This window comes from Mandrillus leucophaeus, unplaced genomic scaffold (assembly GCF_000951045.1).
Source record: "Mandrillus leucophaeus isolate KB7577 unplaced genomic scaffold, Mleu.le_1.0 Scaffold348, whole genome shotgun sequence".
Taxonomy (NCBI): Eukaryota; Metazoa; Chordata; class Mammalia; order Primates; family Cercopithecidae; genus Mandrillus; species Mandrillus leucophaeus.
Window position 1 is genome coordinate 712,559 of NW_012103676.1, and position 11,847 is coordinate 724,405.

Here is an 11,847-nt window from a genome sequence, read left to right on the forward strand (position 1 = left end):
ACAGGCTTGAGCCACCGCGCCCGGCCTATGGATGATATTTTAAATTGAAAAGTTCACTTTAAATTATTTTTACAGGGAAGACTGTTTTCAGCTATTTTTATATTGTACATAGTCTTTATGTAATCTACTAGCATACGTTTTGTTGACTGTTTAATGACTGGATATGTTCCACCAACTTTTGAAATAAAAACCAATGTTTTATACTTGTACATAGTTTTAAAGTCGATTAAAATTGGCCGGGTGCAGCAGCTCACATCTGTAATCCCAGCACTTTGAGAGGCTGAGGCAGGTGAATCACCTGAGGTCAGGGGTTCAAGACCAGCCTGGCCAACATGGTAAAAACTGTCTCTACTAAAAATATAAAAATTAGCCGGGCATGGTGGCAGGCACCTGTAATCTCAGCTACTTGGGAGGCTGAGGCAGAGAATCACTTGAACCTGGGAGATGGAGGTTGTAGTGAGCCCAGATCACGCCACTACAATCCAGCCTGGGCAAGAGAGTGAGACTCCATCTCAAAAAAATAAAAATAAAAAATAAAACAAACAAAATTTTCTTGTGACTGTTTTCTGTTAAAAAAAGAAAGCAATTTGGGGATGATTACATTAAACTATGATTGATTCAGGGGGTATACATTGAATTTCTTTCATTCTTAAATGTAAGGTTAACAGCCTAGGGCCTTCCTGTGGCTCCCAGTTACTCCTATAACCAAGGCCAGTATCCTTAATGTGACCTTTGAGAACCTGTCTGATACGCCTTCCTCTGCAGCCTCACCTCATGCACGCCCACATCGCACAAGACTCTCCAGTGACACTGGCCTCCTTCTTTCTCAGTTCCTGGACACATCATGCTGTGTTCCTTGCTCCTCCAGGCAAGGCTGTCCCAGAGGCTGTTCCCCGAACATTCTTCTCCTACTCTTGCTTAGGAAATTCTTGTTCTCCCTTTAGGTGTCACTCAGCTTAAGCCACTCAGAACCTATCAAGTTGTCATGGTTCTCCTGTCCCTCAACACTCGCATATTTCTTCACAACACCTTCTTTAAACAGCTTGTAATCACGTCATGCACAAGTCTATTTGCTCATTGTCTTTGTCTCCCATGTGAGGTCCCTGATGGCAAAGATCACATCTGTTTGCTCACTGTTCTTCCTGTGTGGTGTAGCGCAGTGCCTGGCACATGTAGGTGCTCAATGATCCTTTCTGAATGAATAAATAATGAATGAATGACTATGACGATGTGCCTCCCTGATGTGCCTCAGGCTGCTCTGAAGGGTTTTGGTTGTGTAGGGACATAGTTATGCAACCTATACGAGAGGTCTATTTGGCAGGGTTAGGGATCATTGACCTGGTGGATACAGCTCTCCCCCACCACCCCCATCAGGACTCACCTTGGCTTGGGGCGGAAGGGAATCATGGTTCTCAAGGCAGCATCATACTTCCCCCACGGTGGGACAGTTGCCCTCCCCGGAGCCTCCGGATTTCTCTCTTGCTGACTCCAGGGGCCATCTTGGAGAGTGTAGGTTTTCTTGGAAAAGAAAAACAAAAGAGCATCAGTTTCAAAACTCATAAATTCTGTCCTGAGGGAATGTTGGACCAGATGCCCATGGAGAGATGGATTTTTCTATATCCTGCTTCCTAAAGAAAGGCTTCCGCACTGGGAGTAAGCAGGGGGCCTAGAGTCAGAACAAGTAGGTCCCAGAACTCGCTCTGCCCACATTTGCTGAGTGAGTCTGGCCAAGTCAAAGAGGTATCTTTGGATTTTTATCTGACAGTAAACAATTTAGACAGGAGTAAAGGGTGTCATAGTTAGTTACCCGCAGAATGAGGGACCAAGTCACTCTTTAAGGGTAAATCTACTAAAAAGAAACCAACAAGTAGAAAAGCAAATCCTAAAATATTATATGTTTCCCTTTTGACAACTAAAATAAAAGGACAGGTAATTTTTAGGACTTCATATAGAATACATAATATATTCTATATAAAATAATACTATTTTAAAAGCACAGCAAGGATTGACAGAAAGAGGCTCAGAATAGTGGTTACATCAGGTAGGAAGGGTTGGGGAATGAGATGGGGGAAGACCAATTGCTGCGTCTGATTGTCAAGGTCCAAGCTGATGTGTTGGTGATGGGTTTGCAGATGCTTATTATTATTATTATTATTTCAAGTAAATGCATAGATAAGTAGGTAATAGGTGACAGATAGATATAGAGATAGATACAATCTAATCTCTATACAATCTTATGCATAGAGATATGCATAAACCATGAAGGTGTGCCATGATGACGGATTATAATTGATCTAATTGTGGAAGCCTGAGGTCCATTTGAAAAAAATCAAGAGTAGCTGGGTGGGGTGGCTCATGCTTGTAATCCCAGTGCTTTGGGAGGCCAAGACAGGAGGATTGAGGCCAGAAATTCAAGACAAGTCTGGGCAACATAGGGAGACCCCCGTTTCTGTGAAAAATTTAAAAATTAGTTCAGTGTGGTGGTATGTGCCCATAGTCCCAGCTACTCAGGAGGCTGAGGTGGGAGGATCATTTGAACCCAGGAGGCTTCAGTGAGCTATGATTGTGCCACTGTACTCTAGCCTGGGTGACAAAGCAAGACCCTGAGTCAAAAAAAAAAAAAAAAAAAAAGAGAGAGAGAGAGAACAAAAAAAGAAAAGAAAAAATTTTACAAATTCAAGGGTAAATAAGTATAGGAAGAAATCGTTCGACGTAATTTATGACTATGGAGAATAATCTGCCAACTCAGTTTCCTGGGGTGCTGATGCTAAGAGATCTACTTACATAACTAAGTCCTGAAACCATGTCATCGCCTATGTCGATGCCAAGATTCACAAGGCCACCAGAAGAGTTGGGCACCCAGTATGTCCTCTTCCTAGTCATTTTCAGTTCCTGCCAATTCTTCGTTTCCCAGAATCAGAGAACATGAAAAGACAGCAGGAGTTAGAGGCAGCTTAGGTCCCGTCTTAAGCAGCCAGGAGAGGGGGCACTACCCTGCCGCGAGCATTTTGGGGTCATGCAGAGGTTTGGGTGCCTGCTCTTTTCTCTCCTTAGCATGTGCTTGATCCCTCTTTTTAAATATCTTCTCAGACCTCAGGCCCAAATCATTAGCGAAACTTTCTCTAACCACCCTCCCTAACCCACCCCTAACACCATACCCTTGATCCTGGGCAATCTCCTTTGGTCTATCAAAGCCCTGCTCGTAAAATCAGTCTTCTTGCTTTATCCCAGTCTGTAACTGTGTATTTGTTTGAATCATTATTTGTTCAGACTTCGTTTATGCACTACACAGAGAGCCTCATGAGCACAGGGATGTGTCTGCTTTCCTCGCTGTTGAATTTCCGGGGCCTGGAATGTGCTGGGAGGACAGCAGGTGCTCAACAAATGAAGAAGGAATGGACACATACGTGAATGAAAGAAACATCATTTTGCCCTTCTTTCACTCTTGGTTTTCACAGATCCCAGAGGGAATCTGGGCACAAGTTAGGAAACTTAAATAATCAAGGTTGTTGTTTTTTTTTTTTTTTTTTGATGAGCCTTTCATATTTGTTTTCCTGAGTATGTGACTCACTCCCTGCTTGACTCAGAACATTCATGTGCCTGGGGCAGGAGAGAAGGTAAGTAATTAGGAATATTCTGAAGAGATGGAAAGAGAAAGCACGCAGCAGAGCCAGGGCCATGGGGGTACAGCCTGTGTCCCCGAGAGCCCCAGGCTTAGTTTAATGCTTTTCTGTTGCCATCTTGAAATTTTTAATACATTTGAACAAGAAGACCCACATTTTCATTTTCATTTACATTTTGCACTGGGACCCACAAATTATGTAGTTGGTCCTGGTGTTCAGATATAGCTTTTACCATTCAAATACTGAGGCTGGGCATGGTGGCATGCATCTGTAATTCCAGCACTTTGGGAGGCCAAGGCAGGAGGACTGCTTGAGCTCAGGAGTTTGAGACCAGCCTGGGAAACATGGTAAAACCCTGTCTCTACCAGAAATATAAAAAATTAGCTAGGTGTGGTGGTGCACACTTGTGGTCTCAGCTACTTGAGAGGCTGAGGCAGAAGAATAACTTGATCCTGGAAGGTGGAAGTTGCAATGAACTGACATTGCGCCACTGTACTCCAGCCTGGGCAAAAGAGCAAGACCCCATCTCAAAAAACAAAACAAAACAAAACAAACATTCAAATACAGGATTGTACTTCAAGCAAATAGACTGCAAACTAACCCATTACTTTGTGAGAAGTTACTCTAGATTTCTTTGTCCCATTCCCTCCCATCCCACTTCCTTTTACCAAATCACAACCAGATCTGGTAGAGTCAGTTGCTGGAATTTTCTTGCAGACCATATAAGATAGACTTCCCAGCCAGGGCACCAGGCCATAGGCTTACTTGCCATGTAGTGGTAGAATGTGGACACTTCAGGGATGACAGAAAAGAGAAAAGAGAGAGAAGAAGGTGTATTAGATAAGAGAGAGTGACACACACTCTTTACAGCTCTGGGAAGAAGACTGGCTGCCATGAACCAGCCTAGAATATAGCTGCATTAAAGTAAAACTGGCATGATTCCCTAGAATGAGGCCCTGTGGATGGGGCCATGGTATATTGCTGTATGATTTATTCACACACGAACATCCCCAGTAAAGGGAATAGAGCAGGGGGTGGAGACAGCAAATTTCAGAGTGCAAGTCTCATATCCTTGCAAAGGGCTTCCTCAGTGCTGTGCTGATAAATGTCTGTATCTGTAACAAACCTGTGGTTGCAATTGGTGATTAAGTATAGTTCCAATGCTACTTGCCATTTTGCTCTATGTTAACAAGAGGAAAGTGCAATACCAGAGATGTATGTTGGTTGAATCTTCACTCATTTGTCAATGACCTGAGTAACTTTGCTGAATAGTTTTCAAATGCTGAAAGAATATTCCCTTATTTTATTTTACTACTCACAATATAACGGCTACAGGTCCCACACACTTGTAGATTTAATCTACATTATTAACATTTCCTACATTTCTTTCTTAAGACTAGACAATCAACAAAACGATAAATCCAGCCCCGATATATAGCCTTTGCCTATTTCTGTGGTGTAAACACACCCACCATGGCTGATTTCATGATGTGATTCCAACATAACTCCACCGAATGCAGAGCTGGGAAGAGATGCACAGCACGACATCACCATATAGTGTTTCTACCACAGATATATAATAGATGTAAGTAACCTCAGAAGTGTAAATAACAGCAAAAGGTAGCAAAATAAGTAGGAAATGATACATTTTGAGTATTATCTTTGTTTTTGATATAATTTATTTAAGTGTAAGTTTATATAACTTGATTTTTAATAATGTTTGTGTTTAGCAACTAGGCTCTCAAAGTTCATGAAAATTTGACCGCTGATTCTCATGAAGCAGTAAGAGCAGGCGCCAGCAGACCACTGTGGCATCCATCTTGCAAGAGTGCTGCCTTTTCTTAAATCCTCGTCTTGCTGGGCACATCATTTTCCAATTCACTTCTAAGTGCTCTATGGGCTGTGGCTGGCTGTGCTGGTGGTAAGCTTTCTTGGCTTCCCTGTGGTATAGATGGGAAGAAGAAGTCGCTAAAAGTCTGGGTGAAGGACTTTCCAGAAGTGGCATACTGGACAACCCAGGCTGCAAACAGCTGAGAGTCATGGAGAGATCTTGGAGGGTATTATGGTGCCAACGGAAGTGGGACAGGGGAGTCCTAGCAACTCAGAGAACACCCCCAGGTGAGTGAGCCAAAAAAGCTTTACTGGAAGGCCTACCCAAGATCCAGTTGGCTTGCAAAGACAGCAGGACAGTCAGTGACCAAGCAGACAAAAGACCTCCCCTGGGAAAGCCTAGGAGCAGAGGTCACTATGCCCAGGTCCCTGATTCTTTCTCTGCCAGGTGACAACTCTGAGACAGAGCCTTTAGTGAGAATTACTTAATAAAATTATTTAAATTATTGGCTCAAACAAGATCTTAAACTGATAAGCCAAAACATTTATTTTTTCCTCATTAACCAGCAAGTGGGGGATCATGAGGAAGACCAGATTTGTAAAGACCAAGTAAAGAAATTAGATTTTCTCTCACCTCTCAGCTATAGTATGATTTGCCAACCTGGTTTATTCAAATACACCTGCAAAGAGAGGTAATGAAAGTTTCACAACTAGAGATGCAAAGAGATGCAACGAGGGTTACTCATCACATTCTGAAATTGCCATTTCTTTCCTCTATGGCTTATTTGTTTTCTGCATACCTCATTAAAATGTAAGCTCTTTGAAACCAGGGACCTTGTCTGTCTTGTTCACAGATGTGTCTTTGGATCTAGAAGAGTGCCCAGCACATAATGTGACTCTTTCCTATTCAAGATTCATCCAGGAAACTAACAACATGGAAAATGAAACCCAATGAAAATTAAGACAATGCAAACATGTAATAGCTATGCTTGCAGAACATCAGTCGCTCGTCCCAAGCAAACGAGCTTGAGCTCAGCCACACATTAGCTTGGGCCTCCTTCCAGTTCCATGAGGCCCATCTCCACTTCCTGGACTGACCGGGGAATTCCCTCTAGAACTTTCTTTGGCAGTCCCGGAAAAGTTCCCTGGCCTCCCAATTCTCTTTCTGGAAGAAAATGGAGCTGGAGTTTATTCACTCTAATTAGTGTAAGACCATCATTGTAGTAAGAATGGAAACCAGGACATGACTGGGAATAAAACAGAGAGGAAACAACAGATGCTTCCAGCCCTGTGTTTTCCCAATCCCCAGAGGCAAAGGTCAGGATGACAAATTTGATTTGGACGCGGGTTGCTTGCATATGGTGAAACAGACTGTGAACAGGAGGGGAGCCAATGGAGCAGGGTAACCTGTATCAAGGGCTTTCTGGAGGAGCTGATTTATTTCCTTATGCTTATGCAGCAGGGTCTAGTGTCCAAGACCAGAAGGCACATCAGTGGCTAAGGAAGTGTCCAGGGCAAGGAGCCAGAAGCACCTGCCAGACGGGCCCTAAAGAAGTTTAAGTGGTTAGATCTTACTCCTCCCGTACCTCACCCTGTGCTATTTAACTTTCTCTGCTCTTAGGTTTCTATCCTTCTGTTAGTTCCAATAGCTTCAGGAGGGCATCTTGTTGACTGAAGAATCCCCACATCTCAGTATCTGGCCTTCTCCTCAATTTCAGAAGCTAGGATGATCCTCTCACCTTGATCTTTGCACAAGTCCTAATATCTGCCAAGAATATTCTCCTCCCACCTCCTTGCAGAGCTGGTTCATTCTTGACATTCAGGACTCTACTCAAATGTCACCTCCTCAGAGTAACCTTCCCAGATCCCCTCTCTCCACATCACCTTCTGCATATTCTCCTAATCTACTTCCTTTACTCATCACATTCTGAAATTGCCATTTCTTTCCTTGTTGGCTTATTTGTTTTCTGCATACCTCATTAGAATGTAAGCTCTTTGAAACCAGGGACCTTGTCTGTCTTGTTCACAGATGTGTCCTGAGATCTAGGAGAGTGCCCAGCACATAGTACATGCGTAGCAAATATTCGATGGATAAATGAATGAAGTACATGCAGAGTCTGTCAAAAAAGGAGCTAGGAAAGTCGCACAGTCACAAAAGATTTCACATTTAAATTCTTGGTGTTCTCCCAAGTGGGCTGACACATCCCAATCCGGAGATATAGTGACAGGATTGAAAGAGGGTTTTCATCAAGCAGGCAGGTTAAACTTGGGCCTGTTCCCGCACCACACCACATCTTCTATAGAGCAGCATGAATTTGTATTTTAAAAACTAAATCCAGCCATTATTATGTGAACAGAACATTTATACAGTTTTGTTTATTGTGGTTGTTGGGGCACATGTATGTGTTAGGCCATTTATGCCTAGTGTTCCATTATGGGAATGCTAAACATGTGAAAGTTATTTCTATCTTACTACTCAAGGTCATCACCAAGGTCTGATTGCAAAAATCCAAAAAAAATGGCAACCTCCGGCATAAGTGGGTTAAAAGTATTAAACATCAGTGTTTCAAAAATATACCATAAAGTTTGTAAGCTGGTTTTAGAAGTTCTTTGTTAAAACTCTGGAAGTCTGAATGAATGCAGCCCCTCCCCTCTTACCCTTGGAGAGACCCTTGATGAAAAGGTAAGCGCTTGCGAATCTGGGCCACATATGTTTTATCTCTGTATCACCCCCAGAGTCTGTCACAGGGTGGGTACATTGTATATATCCAGAGAAGTGATCGAGACCCTCATTATAGCTAGGATCTTCAGCTACTGGCTCAACCTCTCTCCAGACCCTGGTGGCTTAGGCCCCAACCTAGGATAATCCTTGTCAACTGTTTTGCCTTAAATCTTCATGTCCAATCCGTCAGCATATTCTCTTGACGCTACAATCAAACATAGCTTGACAGCGCCTGCTCCTATTCTAAGTCATCACTTGTCGCCTGGACAGCTGCATCCACCTCCTGACTGGCCTCCCTGCTTTTGATCTTAAATCCTTATATTCCATTCTCCACATTGCAGCCAAAATGAACTTTTGAAAACATAAGCTAGATAATGTTATTCCTCAACTTAATCTCTCCCATGGCTTCCATCAGGTTTAGATTAAGACCCAAACTCTTTACCAGAGCCTACATAGCCCTCTATAATCGGACTCTGCCCACCTTATTGCAACTGGAGCCACTAGGTCCCAAGCTCAGACATTCCAAGAACAGGTTCCTCAAACACCATAAATTCATTCTAGCCACAGGGTCTTTGCAAGTGCTGCTTTTTAACTGTGCCCTTGACCCCTACCCCCTAATCTTTGCATTGATCTATGCTTTCTCATAGTGCAGGCCTCAGTTCAAATGTCGTCTTTTCAGAGGCCTTCTCTGACCATCTAAAAGGCTTATTACTATCCAGAAATATTTTCCTTATTTCTTTCCTTGCTTATTGTTTGTTTTTCCCACTAGAATGTCAGCTTCATGAAAGCAGAAATCTGGTTTGTCTTATTCCCTGATCTATACCCCATTACCTAGAATAGTGTCCAGCATATCATAGGTGTTCAAAAAACATTTTCAGTGAATGTTTATTGAAACGAACATTAAGCAATGTGAAAATGATGTTCAGTGAATGAATGAAAGAAGGTGGGATCCTGTCAGACAAAGAGCTTTAGGTAGGAGCTTCCAAGTTTGTGTATGTGTGTCGCTCCCACAGCACCTAGCAACCTGCTTTCTCTTTCCCTTATCTGTTGCACACATGTAAACACACAGTTCTGTCTGCCCTACCTCACACTCAGATTTCTATGGGTCTGTTCCCCTGGCTGAGAGATGCTTAAGAGTAGGACCTTGTTTTGGGACCTGTCTACCCCTCGGCAGTTAGCTCAGGGCCTGGCACCGAGAAGTCCCTCAACAAATAACTCTTGATATGAATGGACTTTCAGTTCCTTCTGGAATTCTGAAAGCACTGTTGGACTTCTTATTTCTTATTAGAGAAAATATTCCATCTGCAACCTAAGGCCAAACCCAAGTCAAATTTCAACATGCAGAAATGGTCAAATCCAAAACAATTCAAGCAAAAAAAAAAAAAAAAACAACACCATAAAAATATTGGATAAGAAACCAATAAAAACTGGGCCAGGCGCCGTGGCTCACGCCTGTAATCCCAGCACTTTGGGAGGCCGAGGCGGGTGGATCACAAGTTCAGGAGATTGAGACCATCCTGGCTAACATGGTGAAACCCCCATTTCTACCAAAAATACAAAAAATTACCTGGGTGTGGTGGCAGGTGCGTGTAGTCCCAGCTACTCGGGAGGCTGAGGCAGGAGAACAGCGTGAACCCAGGAGGCGGAGCTTGCAGTGAGCCGAGATCACGCCACTGCACTCCAGCCTGGGCGACACAGTGACACTCTGTCACACACACACACACACACACACATACCCCTCTAGAAGAAAATCTAGGTAATACCATTCAGGACATAGGCACGGGCAACCACTTCACGATGAAAACCACAAAAGCAATTGCAACAAAAGCAAAAATTGACAAATGGGATCTAATTAAACTAAAGAGCTTCTGCACAGCAAAAGAAACTACTAGCAGAGTGAACAGACAACCTACAGACAACCTACAGAATGGAAGAAAAATTTTGCAATCTATCCATCTGACAAAGGTCTAATATCCAGAGTCTACAAGGAACTTAAACAAATTTACAGGAAAAAAAAAAAAAAACAAACAACCCCATTGGGCAAAGGACATGAACAGACACTTCTCAAAAGAAGATATTCATGTGGCCAACAAACATGAATAAAAGCTCAACAGCACTGATCATTAGAGAAATGCAAGTCAAAACCACAGTGAGATGCCATCTCACACCAGTCAGAATGGCAATTATTAAAAAGTCAAGAAACAACAGATGCTGGCAAAATTGCAGAGAAAAAGGAATGCTTTTACACTGTTAGTGACAATGTAAATTAGTTCAACCATTGTGGAAGACAGTATGGCAATTCCTCAAAGATCTAGAAGCAGAAATACCATTTGACCCAGCAATCCCATTACTGGATATATACCCAAAGGAATATAAATCACTTTATCTTAAAGATACATGCACACGTAAGTTCACTACAGCACTATTCACAATAGTGAAGACATGGAATCAACCTAAATGCCCATCAACAATAGACTGGATAAAGAAAACATGGTACATATACACCATGGAATACTATGCAGCCATGAAAAGGAATGAGATTATGTCCTTTGCAGGGACATGGATGGAGCTGGAAGTGTTACCCTCAGCAAACTAACACAGGATCAGAAACCCAAACACTGTATGTTCTCACTTAGAAGTGGAAGCCGAAGGATGAGAACACATGGTCACACGGTGGGGGAACAACATAATGGAGTCTGATTGGGGCAGGGGTAGGGGAAGACAGAGCATTGGGAAGAATAGCTAATGGATGTTGGGCTTAATACCTAGGTTATGGATTGATCTGTGCAGCACACCACCATGGCACATGTTTGCCTATGTAACAAACCTGCACATCTGCACATGTACCCCAGAACTTAAAATATTAGGTTGGTGCAAAAGTAATTGCAGTTTCTTGCCATTACTTTTGCACCAGCCTAACAAAAGTTGAAGGAAAAATAAATAAATAAATGTAAAATTATCTCCTTACGCAGTACTTACTAATTACAAAGAGAAAAATAGTAACTTACAGTGAACAAATCTGGCAGATACCACCTTCACCAAGTAGTCAAGATTCAAACCATCATTAATAAGACATTTCACCATCGTATATCACATGGCCACAACATCACTTTTTTTTGTTTTTTGAGACAGAGTTTCGCTCTTGATGCCCAAGCCAGAGTGCAATGGCCTGATCTCGGCTCACTGCAACCTCTGCCTCCTGGGTTCAAGCAATTCTCCTGCCTCAGCCTCCCAAGTAGCTGGGATTATAGGCACGCACCACCACGCCTAGCTAATTTTTTGTATTTTTAGTAGAAATGGGATTTCACCATGTTAGCCAGGCTGGTCTCAAACTCCTGACCTCAGATGATCTGCCCACCTTGGCCTCCCAAATTGCTGGGATTACAGGCTTGAGCCACTGCGCCCAGCCCACAACATCTCTTTCATGGTATTTGGTCCCAAAATGCATACCATTGATCTAATCGTGAGAAACAGTAGATAAACTCGAATTGAATGAACTTCTACAAAATAACTGACTGGTATCCTTTAAAAGTATCAAGGTTTTGCCACTGCTCAATGAAATAAAAGAGGACACAAATGGAAGAACATTCCATGCTCATGGATAGGAAGAATCAATATCGTGAAAATGGCCATACTGCCCAAGGTAATTTATAGATTCAGTGCCATCCCCAT

The 11,847-nt window shown here is 42.6% G+C and overlaps 1 protein-coding gene across 1 annotated transcript in view; it reads right to left on the reverse strand.

Annotated features, from left to right (window-relative positions):
• ABCC11 (ATP-binding cassette, sub-family C (CFTR/MRP), member 11) overlaps nt 1–11,847 on the reverse strand; it is an 81,358-nt gene that overhangs the window by 60,765 nt on the left and 8,746 nt on the right. The window contains exons 2-3 of the mRNA XM_011989149.1: nt 2,785–2,901; nt 1,382–1,518 (exon numbers count right to left, since the gene is read on the reverse strand). Of these exons, the coding sequence (XP_011844539.1) occupies nt 1,382–1,518; nt 2,785–2,883 (236 nt within the window). The 5' untranslated portion in view covers nt 2,884–2,901. The remainder of the gene's footprint in view (nt 1–1,381; nt 1,519–2,784; nt 2,902–11,847) is intronic.